This window comes from Salvia splendens, chromosome 6 (genome assembly GCF_004379255.2).
Source record: "Salvia splendens isolate huo1 chromosome 6, SspV2, whole genome shotgun sequence".
Taxonomy (NCBI): domain Eukaryota; kingdom Viridiplantae; phylum Streptophyta; class Magnoliopsida; order Lamiales; family Lamiaceae; genus Salvia; species Salvia splendens.
This window is the reverse complement of record NC_056037.1, coordinates 15,909,293-15,924,653: the sequence shown is the minus strand read 5'-3', so window position 1 is coordinate 15,924,653 and position 15,361 is coordinate 15,909,293. Positions and strand designations below refer to the sequence as shown.

Genomic DNA, 15,361 nt, shown 5'->3' with positions numbered 1-15,361 from the left:
TTTTTTTTGTTTGCTTTGTTATTGCAGTTTTGTTGTCTCTGCAGTTTCCTGGTACACATTTTGGTCTAATTTTAGTTCAGATTTTGAGAACTTGGACAAGCAAAGGCCCCTGAATTCTTTTGTTAACAAAATGTTCCCGGTAATCATTAAATTGATTGAAACAAAAAAAGAGCATTACCATCACATTATTCCATGATATTATGTTACAGTTGGTAATGCTAAAATTCAATTTTTCAGATGGATTCAATATTTGTTATTCACGGAATTTGACTAAAGAAAATAGCACTCGTCTATTAAGAAATTTGGTAACCATGATATTTTGTTATCATCCTAAAGATTGAATTGGAAATGGAGCTAGAACTAAAGCGGTAAGGCCTAGCTCCTATCTGGCATTTCACCATTATTCTCCTACAGCATGCGTTGTATTTCCAGTCTCTTTTTTTATTTCAGTTTAAGTAATGTATTAATAATCGGAATAGAAAGATGCTTTGAGATTTCTTGTTCTTGTTTATACGCAGAAAGCACCTCAGATATAGCTAGTTACTTGTGGAGGCAACATCCATTATGCACGTTGGTCTTCACTAGCACTATAGTATGAAAAGTGAAGACATTGTTGGTTGGCTAATCAATTACTACTGTTTATGCTACGTACTTCCTTTGCCATCAATGGATTTAGACTTTAGGTGTATGAGATTTTTGTCTTTCTTATACCTTCTTTTTGGTTTTAGTTTTCTTTTAAATAATCAATATTCCTGGTAAACTTTGAATTGAACAGAGTGCAACGATATTATGAATATTTTTAATTAATTTGTAAACTACCTTATCAATGGCAATGGGGAAATCTTCTAAAGATATAGTCCTTATGATGGCTCCTTTAAATTTTAGGAGATTGTGAGTGGGATTTGTTACAGATTGACTTATGCTAGTCTTAATAAATATTTTACAGGATGATGCAGATGAAGAAATGGGGCAAATCACAATAACGATCTGGAAGGAAACAAGAATGGATAGTGAAGACCAAGATCAGAAGTACTGTTATACCCCTCTCAGATAAAACTGTAGTAGAGAATCACTTTCCCCTCACTTTCCAAATTGGTAAGTTGTACCTTCCATCGGTAAAAAATCAGCATGTAAGGTTAAAGACACTTTCAATGATTGAAAGAGGCGTTGGGTTTAGACTCCCAACAGACACAAAATTCCTCACTCAACATTGCAAAATTCTGAATCAGCTCAAAATTATCCATGCCAAACTTGTGAAATGCCCCTTCTCAGCTGACACGGCCACTTTTACCTCTCTCCTCTCAGATGCTGCCAGCTCCTCTAGCATTACCTTGTTCTCATATGCTTGTGTTATATTCCAAAACCTTTGGTCTCGTACTACCTTTCAGTACAATACTATAATTAGAGGCTATGTGCAATCCAATCAACCCATAAAGGCCATCTTGTGCTACAAAGATATGATGAAAGATGGACTTATTAAGAATAACTACACTTTTACACCTCTAGTCAAAGCTTGTTCCATGGTTTCACAGGAGTTTGAGCGTATAGGTTTATTGGTACATGCTAATATTTTTAAATTAGGATTTGGTTCTGATCTATTTATTGCAAGCGCTTTGATTGAGTTCTATGCCTTAAATCTTGACATGGGGACAGCAGAAGAGTTGTTTGGTGAAATTCCAGTGAGAGATGTGGTTATGTGGACCGCAATGGTCGATGGTTATGGTAAAACGGGAGACATTAAGAAAGCGAGAGAATTATTTGAAAGATGCCAGAGAGGAATGTGATATCTTGGAGTGCAATAATTGCAGCATATTCACGGAAAAGTGATTTCAGAGAAGTGTTATTATGCTTGTATAAAACAATGGAAAACTTGAGTTTGAAGCCAAATGAGTCGGTTCTGGTGAGTGCACTTACTGCATGCGCTCATCTTGGTGCATTATCGCAGGGTTTATGGATACACTCGTATGCCAAGAAATGCAGGTACGTCTCCAATCCAATTCTAGCTACCGCATTGGTTGACATGTACTCAAAATGCGGTTGTGTGGATCTAGCTTTAACAGTTTTTGAAGAGATTCAAGAAAAGGACTGCCGAGCCTGGAATTGTATCATATCTGGAATGACACTACATGGGGATGCGAAGAAATCACTCAAACTATTTAATAACATGGTTCTGAGTGGGACCCGACCAACTGATGCTACATTTGTTGCTGTCCTCACTGCTTGTACTCATGCTAGGATGGTCCAAGAGGGCCTATCTCTGTTTGAGAGTATGACAAGAGTCTACAAGATTGAGCCCAAAATCGAGCATTATGCCTGTGTTGTAGACCTCTTGGCCAGATCAGGTGAGATAGAGAAAGCCGAGAAATTTATTGAAGATAACATCCATGGAATTGGGGAAGGGGATGGTAATGTATGGGGAACTCTGCTGGGGGCGTGTAGGATTCATGGGAAGGTCGATATTGGGAATAGATTGTGGATAAAGCTAGCTGATAAGGGAATTGCTGATTACGGGATCCATGCACTGGCTTATAATATGTACTGGGAATCTGGTTGGGTACATGAAGCAAAAAACGTTAGGGAGACAGATTGAGACGAAACAAACGAGGAAAAAAACGGGCTGCAGCGCTGTAGAAGTTGACGGAATCGTGGAGGAGTTTGTTGCTGGTGATGTTTTGCATCCTCGGGCAGGCGATATTTGTAAGATTCTTGATCTTTTACTGTGTGGTGTATCATGTCCTATAATATTGTATGAGTATGATGACAGCACTACATAGTAACTACATGTCTGTGATAGCATTTCATTTTTTTCTAGATAAGGTAATAAAATGTCAAGATTGAGATAAACCTGGCCACAAGAGTAGTTGTACACTTTGCAATTTTAACAACTGTTCCAGTAATTTCCTTTGCAATTTTACACTCATTTTCTATCTTTAACTAGTGTAACACCTGACAGAACGCACAGATCTTAATTTGTTTTAAACTCATTAAACTAAATTTACAAAAATAAAGCACATCTACACCATACAAAAAAAAACAAGTGAAATTGCATATCCGAGTCGGTAAATTGAAGCCCTGAAAATTTATTTCTTTATACGTACATTTCTATTTCTCTTCAATTTTCATGGGGTTCGAGGCGAAATTGCCTATGGAGTTTTCCGGCGGAACTCATTGGACTGACGGTACTGTTTCATTTAGCTTCTAATTAGTATTCCCTTCGTTCCATAGTAGTAGAGATATTACGTTTCGCCACGGAAACTAAGAAAAATGTGTGTGATTATGTATTAAATAAAAAGATAATAAAGTAAAAGTGGGTTAGAGAGAATAAAGTAAGAAAGTGGTAAAAATAAGAGCGAAAAAATGTGTTACAGAATAAAGTAAGAAAGTGGTAAAAATAAGAGCGAAAAAATGTGTTACTTTTCACTAAAAAAAATAAATGACCTATACAATGCTCAAAATGAAAAAATGACTCTACACAGAGAGAGAGTATTTTATAGAATGAATGCATCAAAGATATTGCATAGCATCTATAATACCAGTATACATGCACTTGTGAATAATTGTTAAGAACTTCAAGAATGAATGATTCATTTATAGAAGTAATGCATCTATAATACCAGTATACATGCACTTGTGCATAATTGTTAAGAACTTCAAGAATGAATGATTCATTTATATAAGTAAAAGATCATATATGTAGCATTCAGTTGTCCATCAAAAAACAAAGAAAACTAAGTCCTCATGTTGTAAGAACAAATAAAAATAGAAAAACATTATAATTATTAGATTACGGTACTAAACAAATACTACTAAAAACTTTAGATGATGGAGTCATCTTGAAAGAAAATAACAACAATCAACATTTGAATTATGTAAACTCCATGTATGTCATCACAATAATCAATAGAACTCCGAATTCAAAGCTTACTAAAACTGAGTAAACTGCCTCAAGTTAGTTTTGCTACAGAAGAACATGCATTATCTAAGAGACTACACACATATAAAGGGGGATTTTTGGTCCCAAACATTTTCCATAAAATTCTTTTCGGGTCCCAAACATTAAGTTTGTGACCTTGTTTGGGACCAAAATGTATCAAAACAATATGTTAAAAGCCAAAAGGTCACACACTTAATGTATGAGACCAAAGGCTGCGTTTGGTACTCGGAATTGGAGGTGTGAAATTGGAATTGAAGCCATCAATTCCAAATCCAGTGTTTGGTATTATAAAAATTCTTGGATTTGGAATTGAATTCCAATTCCACAATTTGAATTCCATATCAAAAGTAGTGGAATTCAAAATATTCACACACTACACTTACTTCACACACTACACACGTTTCACACACTACACACATTTCACATATTTCACACACTACACACATTTCACATATTTCACACACTACACACATTTCACACACTACACAAAATACACATATTTCACACACCACACAATTTCACACATTTCACACACTACACACATTTCTCATATTTCACACATTACACACACTTCACACACCACACACACTACACACATTTCACATATTTCACACATTTCACACACTACACATATTTCACACAATACACACAATACACACACTAAACATATTTCACACACTACACACAATACACCCACTTCACACACTACACTAAACATATTTCACACACTACACACAATACACCCACTTCACACACTACACTGACACACATTTCACACACTACACACATTTCACACACTACACACACTTCACACATTTCACACACTACACACACTACACATATTTCACACACTTCATACACTACATACACTACACATATTTCACACATTTCATACACTACACACACTACACACATTTCACACACTACACACACTTCACACATTTCACACACTACACACACTACACATATTTCACACATTTCATACACTACACACACTACACACATTTCACATATTTCATGTATTTCACACACTACACACAAAACACACATTAAACACACACCACCCACTTCACACACTAGACAATTTCACACACTACACACATTCACACACTACACATATTTCACATATTTCACGTATTTCACACACTACACATATTCACACACTACACACATTTCACATATTTCATGTATTTCACACACTACACACAATACACACATTAAACACACACCACACACTTCACACGCTACACAATTTCACACATTTCACACATTACACACATTTCACACACTTCACACACTACACAATTTCACACACTTCACACACAGTTCACACACCACACATTTGAACTGTGTGTAGTGTGTGAAATGTGTGAAATATGTGAAGTGTGTGTAGTGTGTGAAATATGTGAAGTGTGTGTAGTGTGTGAAATATGTGAAATTGTGTAGTGTGTGTGAAATATGTGAAGTGTGTGTAGTGTGTGAAATGTGTGAAATTGTGTAGTGTGTGAAGTGTGTGTAGTGTGTGTGAAATGTTTGTAGTGTGTGTAGTGTGTGAAAAGTGTAAAGTGTGTGAAGTGTGTCTAGTGTGTGAAATGTGTGAAATTGTGTAGTGTGTGAAATGTGTGGAATGTGTGTAGTGTATGAAATGTGTACAGTGTGTGAAATGTGTATAGTGTGTGAAATGTGTGTAGTATGTGTAGTGTGTGAAGTGTGTGAAGTATGTGTAGTGTGTGTAGTGTGTGAAATATGTGAAGTATGTGTAGCGTGTGCATTGTGTATATATTTATCAAACATGTCAATTCAATTTCATATCAATTCTCATATTTTACCAAATATAGGATTTGGAATTTCTTCCAATTCAATTCTATAGAATTCCAATTCCAATTCCAATTCCAATTCCAATTCCAATTCAATTTCAATTCTGTGTACCAACCGGAGCCAAAAAAATTTTTAGAGAAAATGTAAGGGATCAAAATTGAACTTTAGTCTACTTGAAAAAAAGCCTTTTTTCATATTAGATGTAAATACCAATTTATGTAAAAAAACGTATGTTGTGCAAGTTTATAACATATTGGTAAAAAATTTTTTTAAAAACTTGTGTATTTTTTCTGAAAGGAGGATGTAACATATAATATTAAAAAAAAGACTACTGTAATTAATAAAATCAATACGATATGGATAGATCATTAGAGGAATAAAAGATCTGTCACCAGATAAAATCGTAATAAATGCAGTTATTGTGTGATCCGTTTTAACTTTATTAAGTTACTAACTCTGTTAAATGTAAGAGCATCAGCCCGATGCAACGGGCGGGCTATCGTCCGCCACTGTAGCCATGCGGACGATACCTGATGCATCGTCCGCGGTATTGTCCACTCCACTGCGGGTCACGCGGACGATGCAACGCGTTTTCCTTTTTTTAACTTTTTTTGAAATTTTTATCTATTTAAACCCCCATTTCTCTTCCATTTCCCACACCAATAATTCTCTCTCATCTCTCACTTTCCCCACACACCAATATTTCACTCCCAATCTTTCTCACTAAAAAAATGAAACTCGGCGACGAATGAAGTACCTCGGAGGGCATTACTCGAGCCTTGACTCGGGCCTTATTCGATTGCGTTTATGAGGCTGCGGCGGAATGCTTGGCCGAAATGGAGCGCCAAGCGGCGGAGCAGGCCCAGGCGGTGCAGATCCCACGTCCGATTCGACGTCGGACGTTTGTCCGCCGCGAGCACTGAAGGGGTTCGCAGCGGAAGCGTGCGTTCAAACGGATCACATAATAATTCTGATCTATTTTGCAAATTATTTAGACAAATTCTATTCGCGTAATTCTCACATGTATCATACTTATAACTTGAATTTAAACATGCTTTAGCGCAATTAACACCTAAAACATGTTTGCTACGGAGTAAGCCAATTTACCTCGTTGATTCACTGAAGAATCGAAGATAGCTCGGGCCTTCTCCACGTGAAGATCTTGAGTACTAAACCACGGATCTTCTGACTGGTTCCCGGACTGTAATTTGATATCAATGTGGGCTGATCTCACCAGAATACTAGGACTTAAATAAAGATGGCGGAATCTGCTCACGGAGGAGAGCAAAAATTGTCCATCTGCTTGAAGGAGGGGGGATGAAAATTTTATAAAATAAATCTTGTATTTTCTGTCTCCTTTATTCTCCTATTTATATTAAGTCACATATTGGGCCCAGTCAAGGATCTATGAAAGAATTTGGATATGACCTACCCCAATTAGCTTTTTACTAATTAAATTAAACCTACAATTTAATATAAGCTTATATTGGAATATTACGAGCAGCCACTACAGAAGTAATATTGCACTGCCCACCCAAATCCGAAATTACAAGTATTCCGGGTTTTCATTTATTTGTCATTTATTTCTCGCGCTTAAGATAGAAACGTCCATTAATTAATCAATGTCTGATATGGACTTAATTAATTAACATATTATTATCTCCAAGAGTGGACTTAGCAAGAAACTTTTATTTATTATTCATAGAGTAATCAAACTCCAACTAGCTAGGTTCCGAATAATAAAACCTTGTTTCGAACTCCTCTTGTGGACGTTATCAAACGAGACTCACCTCGCGCACGATTCAATATAATAGCAATCCTAGCACCGCTAGATATTAATCACCACTACCCAATATACCAGGATTCTTGGGTTGCGAAAAATCCGTACCTTTTGGTAAGTCAAAGTAGTGCATAATCAATACCGTATGCTCAATGCTAACGTACATTGATTAAGAAATTAATTATCAAGACCTCGTCTTTCAGTAGATAGCATAAAGATTCGTCATGCTGTTAGATCCAATTCAGTGCTATACCACACCATTGTGGGTCGGGTGGCAAAATGGGATCAGAGATGGGAAGTTTACACTCAATGGAGTTGAGTATTCATTTCCTATTAACAATGGGCCCAACAGTCTCCATGGTATGCATCCTCACCATCTATTTTTTTACTTTTATCACATATAATGTCCTCCTAGCAGATACAATGCCATACCGGCAAAATAATGTGAAATTCGATTCTATATCATTTTGCTTCTGCATTTAGTTTTATAAAAGAGAGAGTTTGAGATGTAAAGATGAACAAGTTTGCAGTTTCTTACCTTTGCAGTGCTCCTTTGTAATATTTTATGATTGTAAGAAAAGTTTGCTGAAAGGATATCAGTGTTGGTTTTTCTGAGGGCGTTCTTGGACAAAAAGATTTGGGGTGGAGGAGATATTTTATGAAAAAAGATTCAAATTATATGGATTACAAGAACACCACCATCTCCAAGAAGATATATCGTGAATGCAGTCGTAAATAAGGATTTAAAATCTGTAAGATATTTATCGAAGCAAAATCAAAACTTGAAACCACATCCCTTCTTCCCACAGAGTAAGTATTCAGTGTTGGGACATATTGCCTCGTGGTGTGTCTAACCATCACAATTGCAGAAAAAAGATTTAAAAAAAAGGAGAGAAGTGGTTTATGCAATTGTGATTGGTTGGACACACCACATGGCAATAAGTCCGGACCACTGAATTTTTATTTCTTCAATTTAGGCCGTTAACTTTATAACAAGAGGACATTTCCCCATCTGTAACTTTACTGGTTGAACAGAATTTTATAAAATAACGTGGAACGGACTTCTTTAATCCAACTAGAAATTTCCAGTTTTGATTTAATTTTAATCTTTTTCGCGATACTGCATTTTTTCATGAAGGTGGGAACAAGGGATATGATAAGGTCATCTGGGAAGTGGCTGAATATAAGCAGGGTGATACACCATCAATCACCTTTAAGTATGACAGTCTCGATGGGGAAGAAGGTAACAAATGCATTAGACCTCCTTACCTCGATACAAACTCATACATTCACTTATTTTATCATTTGCAATGCAGGTTATCCAGGTGATGTTTCTTTCAGCGCGACGTACACGCTCACATCCAAGACTACAATGAGGCTCGACATGGAAGGCCTGCCGAAGAATAAGGCAACGCTAATCAACCTTGCGCAACACACCTATTGGAATCTAGCCGGTCATGAATCTGGAACGGTTCTAGATCACACTATTCAGATATGGGCGGATCACATCACTCCCGTAGATCAGAACACTGTTCCAACCAGTGAGATCATGGCTGTCAAAGGCACGCCGTTCGACTTCACTACTGCAAACAAGATTGGCAGCCGTATCAATGAGGTTGGCATCGGCTACGACCACAACTATGTGCTTGACTGCGGGGGAGGAAAAATCAGGCTTGAAGCACGCTGCAAAGTTGAAGGATCCTGCTAGCTCGAGGACTCTCGATCTGTGGACCAATGCTCCTGGTATGCAGTTTTACACTGCAAATTACGTGAACGGCGTTGTTGGTAAAGGTGGTGCTGTGTATGGAAAGCATTCGGCCGCTTGTCTGGAGACGCAGGGATTTCCGAATGCCATCAACCAGCCAAACTTCCCTACCGTTGTCGCCCAACCGGGAGAGAAGTACAGTCATAGTATGTTGTTTGAATTCTCAACCGAGTAGGGTATGTTCAAGTGTATCAATATAAGTTTTAATCCTTTTTAGTATCAGAGTTATGCTAAAAGTACTAAAATAAGTAGTACTTCAGTACATATGGCCTCTAGTTTTTATTTGGGATTTTGAGTGATCAAGTTTGACAATTTCAACTGCAGATTTTGCTTAGCCTTTTTTATTCTGCTTCATTTTGTACATGCAGTTCAAATATTATATATCTTGCAATACATGGAGTGTATCATTATTACGTTTCAGTATGTGTGCATTAAGTGTAATAAATTTACATAAATTCAATGTAGGTAAATAAAGTTCTAATTTGAAAGTTACAAAATAGACACTGTTTGATTAGTTAAACCATTAGTGATCAAGAAGCTACAATCTTTCGGGTCTGCAGTTCTTGTAGAATAAATTCTTGAATCGATTTTACTGCATTGTATCGTGAGGAACAACATTGATGGACAACAGTGTGTGAATCTCTTGTCCATGGATGTAGATCATTTAAGAGATCGAATGACGTAGAATTCTTGTCATTGCATTTCTTTGACAATAGATCAATCTCGATAATCTTTACAATTTGGCGCCATTTGTGGGAATAGGGGAAACGAATCAATGGCGACGACAAGGTTAGTTCAAAGACAAAAACAACTTCGGCCTTTGGTGCATCAAAATGAAGGCCATGCTCGTGCAACAATGGCTTGTGGATGCTCTAAAGACCGATCCTAGGGAGTAGATTGTGGTAGAAGGCGATGATAAGACCACCATCAAGAGGGTTGAGATCATGGAGAAGGCACACAACGCTACTATTTTGTCTCTCGCCAATGAAGTCTTGTGGGCAATGTCGAAAGAGACCATGATCGCTGCGGTATGGCTCAAACTTGAAAGTTTATACTATATGACTAAGTAATTGGCTAATCATTTGTGATAGTTGTCTAATACAATGTGAATGTACGAACTAAGGCCATGAACGAAGGACCTCAAATATCAATTTTCATTTCTAGGGAAAGCGAATGTACGAACCCAATAGCTTAGAGACCTTCTATAGTCTATACAGCCATGATCAGCTAACACAAGTAGTGTCAAAGATCCCATAAGTTCTACTGCCCCAAACATCATTACTATCGATGTAATAAGACTTGAGGCAACACTGTATCCATGGTGGATCTCTGGTAACATACTCACCCGTCGGATCTCTATTAACTCCAAGCAACACGTCCCGCATCTTTGTTAGCTCATCAACAGACTCACGATTCTCAAAAAACTTGTCCTGCATGCCAAAATAACACAAATGACTCAGTTTTTTCTAAAGGAACACAAATGAATAGTTATGTTTATAGTATTACTCACGCCATGGTTAAAATGTTCTCGAACACATTTTCTGTACTCGAGGTGGACACATCAATTTTCCAGTACCAGAAAATGTGTTCCGGGACATTTTTGTGACAATATTTACACATTGGAAATCGAATGAGTAGGATACAACTAAAATAAGTAGAGATTTCAATGGTAGATTAATTTACCCCATCCTTGTCAAAAAGAAAAGCATGGATTCTTGCAGTCGGATCCTCCAGAGTGAGCTGCATTCTGTAAACTCCACTAGGCGAGCGGAAATCCTCTGGCCTCCATGGGGCTAATGCAACAACCCTGACCAAACACTTAAATTTATATGTAACCTGCAATGCACAAAATCAATAGTTGAAAGCGGCAGCAAGCCATATGACCTTCGTGATTCAAGTTGTTAAGTGATACGTAAAGGCATATCCAGTTGTAAGTCACTAGTAATGTCTGTATGATAGGATTTCCCTCATATTCATTTATATTGTGTACAAAATGTTGCATTCAGACCAATTAAAAAGAAATGATAATGCAGTCAGCTCAGCTGAATATCACATATCCAGTTTTTACATTGTTCAACCTTGAAACAAGTAATTCATAGCGGCGTAGATATAGGCATTAAAACATTTTATATAAAATAGAATAATAATATAAAGCTGCACAAAAATATAAGTAAAATCCAATTAAACATTAAATATGACCAAACAATAAATGTAATAAGACTTCTAACAGAAAAGGTGAGATGTCAAAGGGAAGTGGATGAAATAATAACAAAGATGCATGACCAGCAAGTAATCATCAAATGACAAACGACTTGGGAGGAAGAGCATGTTTTTTTTCATAAAGGAATTGCACTAACCAATTCAAATTGACACGAAGGAAATATTACTGTATGGGTGTTTATCCAGTATCCACCACATATGTAATGACAGAGATATGTTGAGTAACAGAAGATAGGTAGGTTGAGAAATCACATAAGAAAGGGTACCTCAGGATAAGTTAGGACGTCCATCAACGTTACCAAGTTCGCATCAGGATGGCTGGTCTCTAATTTCAAAAAATTTAAGCAGTAAGCATGCAATGCAATACACATCATCATTATTGGCAACAGAAAGTACAAAGTCATCATATACTCAAAGCAACAAGACCTGTTATGGAAGAGGGCCAATAAAAACATGAGAAGGGCATCCTTCCATATCGGGTAGGGACACGCTCCTTGTAAATCCTGATTTACACATGCCTTCAGTTATTACTCGAAAAACAAAGATATAACCTTATGAGTAGACATGGGATATTGGTTAAGGGTGACTCAGAAATATCAAACAAAAGAAAATATGAGACGATTAGTTTGCTATTACTATATTTGGAAAGATAATCTATCAAACGCAGCTATTATATTAAGTTTATGACCTTTGACGATTCATAACACTGTAGTCATCATCGGGCAAGTAGCAGAGCTTAGAGGTGGGTGTCAACACTGCACGCCACAAAGCAGCATGAACTTCAAATCTTATGTTGATAAACTTCATCCATCTGTTACATTTAATAAACTTAATGCCAAGCTTCTCCTGGCCTTGATCAATAACCATCCTCAAGACTGTTCCAACAACTGGAAAGGTGCATAGAATGTCTCTTGATAATGGAGCAGGTTCCAACATTAAAGGTAGTGGATTTTGCATCGCGTTGTCATATCTGAAATAGCAGACCACAAGAGCAAAGGATTTCAGTTCATGGTTATGGTTTGGTTCCTTAAGTTAATAGGAATTCTCATTATAATCATAATATGACATAAAATGCATTATGCTCAATCTTGATTATGCATTATGCCTCTCAGAAGTTTTTCAGACAGCATAATCAAGAGTAAATATCTATTCCTTATTAATATCTGTATGCATTTCATAGGTTTATTTTTCTAAATGCATGGTGCATGGATAGGAAAGATGATAAACTGGGCAGGGCTCCTCCTCAGCACAAGTTCCATAGATTAAGTAACTAACTAATACTCAATCAATTAATCAAATTTAACTCCCAAACCACAAATCAACTATCAACAATGACTTAACAGCACTATAGCTAATCCTCAGGTGTCACGTACATTCGAAGGGATACGCATTATAATCAAACAGTATGCAGTTAAATGACATAATCAATTATATACAGCTCCTTGGTCAACTGACACAAAAGAGGGATACAATTACAAGTGCCACATATCCAATTCACATGCACAAGGGGGATACCTTTTGTACTCATGAGTTAAAATTATGCTAAAATATATAGTTTTGCGTCAACTGAACAAGATAGAGAGGAAAAAATTCAGTTCCTAACTACAGACAAAAGAAGATAAATACTAACTTAGCTTCAACAGAAACTGGATTTGTGTCACTTCCATCCCAAATAAAGAGCATCCACTCATCCTCCTTCACTTGAGAAATATGCAAAATCTAACACGGTGATCAAAGAGAAAAAGATAAATATTAGCACAAGTTGCAATACCAAAGATGAAATCCAACTCTCTAAAACCAGGGGAGGGATGTAAGGCCTACAGCATTTCAAACTACCTTGCATACCACGTTAAAGTGTCCGCCTTCTTTGATCTCTCTCAGGAAAAAAGTCTCATACAAGCCTGTCTAGCAAGCATACATGTATAAAAACAACATAAAAAAATGTTTTGAGTGATTAAAGTAATGCAGTGGCAGGCACACACCTTTAATTCTTTCACCAAACGAACATTTCCTTAACCCCACTATGACCTTCTTATCCTTCTCTCTAGGTTCATATCTTGCTGAAATCTGATAAGGCACAAGTTCCTTAATACTAGAGCCTCTTCCTTCGAATATTGCAAACGATGAAAATTTCTTGTTGAACATAGCATAAACATCGTCAGGCCAAGTTGATATCTGCACAAATTAGCTGCTATAAAGCTTTAAAATAAAAGAGGGGAAAAAGAGAGAGAAGCTATTCGTTTACCACAACTTGATAAAGCAGAACTATATCTCCAACATTCTCAATTGCAGGGAGGTCCTCCATAGTTGGAAGGAAAAAATGTATATGAATCCCACTTGGCAGCGACTCATCGATGATCCTTACCGCGCAAAAACAGTCTTCAAAAGCAACCAAAAAAGGCACATGAGCCCCGTGATTTCTGAGAAATATGAAAAAAGGTGGGAAATTCGGAATTACCAGTTCCTTTAGTAGATTTCGGAAGAGTGGTGTCGACTGCTACACCGATGAGATTGACTCGCTGATTGATGCAAGATACTGCGTCAGCAATTTTCATAAATGTGTAATCGGCGCCACTCATGTTGCACGAAAATCGAAACCCTAGCTTTTGTGAGCTCAATTGCGTGGCGAGTGGCAGTTAAGAAAGCAAATTAGTTCCCGCCCATTTCTCTACTCCCATCTCCAACGCTTTCCTATATTTTTCTTGCATAAATAAATCATGTTGAGTTAATATAGCAAGACATGACAATATAATAATTAATCTGTAAGCCGCTTCCTTCATTGAGGCCACACGCATATTAAAAAACAAGTGGGGTAAAACATTTTTAATTGGGATTTTGGCTACTTCGAATTCATCCCTTTAGATTTATTTATGTTTTGCCTGAATCCTATGCACATTAGTTTAAATCTTACCCACAAATGTTTTCTTTATTACAAGTTGCAATAAGCATATATTTGTGAGTGATAATGTGATAACATATCCCACCTCTACTCTTTTGCAGCTTGGTTATTCTCTTTCTGGTGTCTTGTTTCGTGGCGATGAACAATTATAAGAGGAGTTATAAATTTATCAATATAAAGAGTGCAACTCAATGAACAAACACGAATTTCAATTGCATCAACAAATAGTTGGGGTTTAGTTTAATCGTCTCGCCGTTTACGCATAAACATGCCCCGCACCCCCTTCCCGATTCTAAAAGTAGGGAGTGTAGAGGGAGGAGTATCTTGAACTACAACGTTCTCTAGATCCACCCCAAAAAAATCATCTCGCACAGACGACCGCGGTGGAGAAGCGTGGGCATCACTGAGGCCAATATCTTCTCCAGTACCACCGGTGTGGATAAAAGAATGACGACCTCGAACTGCAGATCTAGGTGGAGGTGGATCCACAAAATCGTCATCGGAGTCATCTACCAACTGAGCATCCATCCTTGAAGATGACGACTCTCCGCAGGCAGTTTTCTTCTTGGTTCGTCGTTTCCCCTTTTGCCTCACAGGCATGTCCATGTCCAGCGCAGAGCGCTGGGAAGGACGGTAGTCCATCAGCTCAACCTCCCCAGATATCTGCAGCCCATCTTCAACCATCCTCGAAATGGTTACCAAAGCCGGATGTTCTGTCATATCTTGGCCACTTAGAAAGTGGCGTATGTTGTGAAGTGTCTCCACCTACAATTTTCAAAGTTAATTACATATCATCATATGAATTTAAATAATTAACAGTTTTTTCAATTTACCGCGAAGTTATGAGAAGATGCTGTTTCATGGAAGCCCTCTTCAGCATGCACGCCAGGTTTGGTTAAATACACCACGGTTATTTGGCGAAACCAATTCATATATTCACCGGTT

At 37.3% G+C, this 15,361-nt stretch overlaps 1 protein-coding gene and 2 pseudogenes across 3 annotated transcripts; 2 read left to right on the top strand and 1 right to left on the bottom strand.

Annotated features, from left to right (window-relative positions):
* The first annotated feature begins 374 nt into the window (after positions 1-374).
* Positions 375-2,897, top strand: LOC121806290 (annotated as a pseudogene).
* A 224-nt stretch (positions 2,898-3,121) lies between these two features.
* Positions 3,122-9,472, top strand: LOC121808868 (annotated as a pseudogene).
* An 856-nt stretch (positions 9,473-10,328) lies between these two features.
* LOC121806274 (protection of telomeres protein 1b-like) lies at positions 10,329-14,363 on the bottom strand. Of its 3 annotated transcripts, none has more exons than XM_042206261.1 (10): positions 13,976-14,363; positions 13,763-13,896; positions 13,500-13,650; positions 13,354-13,418; positions 13,148-13,236; positions 12,206-12,487; positions 11,944-12,020; positions 11,784-11,842; positions 10,981-11,133; positions 10,329-10,727 (listed from the first exon to the last, which is right to left on the bottom strand). In XM_042206261.1, exons 1-10 carry the CDS (start codon positions 14,094-14,096, stop codon positions 10,521-10,523), a joined length of 1,338 nt encoding a protein of 445 aa, XP_042062195.1. In that variant the 5' UTR covers positions 14,097-14,363; the 3' UTR covers positions 10,329-10,520. The 3 variants fall into 3 exon arrangements, with proteins under 3 accessions (XP_042062195.1, XP_042062194.1, XP_042062193.1); XM_042206260.1 differs by having other exon boundaries at positions 13,363-13,418; positions 13,500-13,692; positions 13,976-14,362; XM_042206259.1 differs by having other exon boundaries at positions 13,500-13,692; positions 13,976-14,359.
* Between the last annotated feature and the right edge of the window lie 998 nt (positions 14,364-15,361).

Excerpts from the sequence above, each read along its gene's own strand:
- LOC121806274 (XM_042206259.1), bottom strand. The coding sequence starts at position 14,096 with ATGAGTGGCGCCGATTACACATTTATGAAAATTGCTGACGCAGTATCT. Across the intron at positions 13,897-13,975 it reads GAAATCTACTAAAGGAACTG|ACTGTTTTTGCGCGGTAAGG; the intron begins GTAATTCCGAAT and ends TTGCTTTTGAAG. Across the intron at positions 12,021-12,205 it reads AGTGTTATGAATCGTCAAAG|GATTTACAAGGAGCGTGTCC; the intron begins GTCATAAACTTA and ends TGTGTAAATCAG.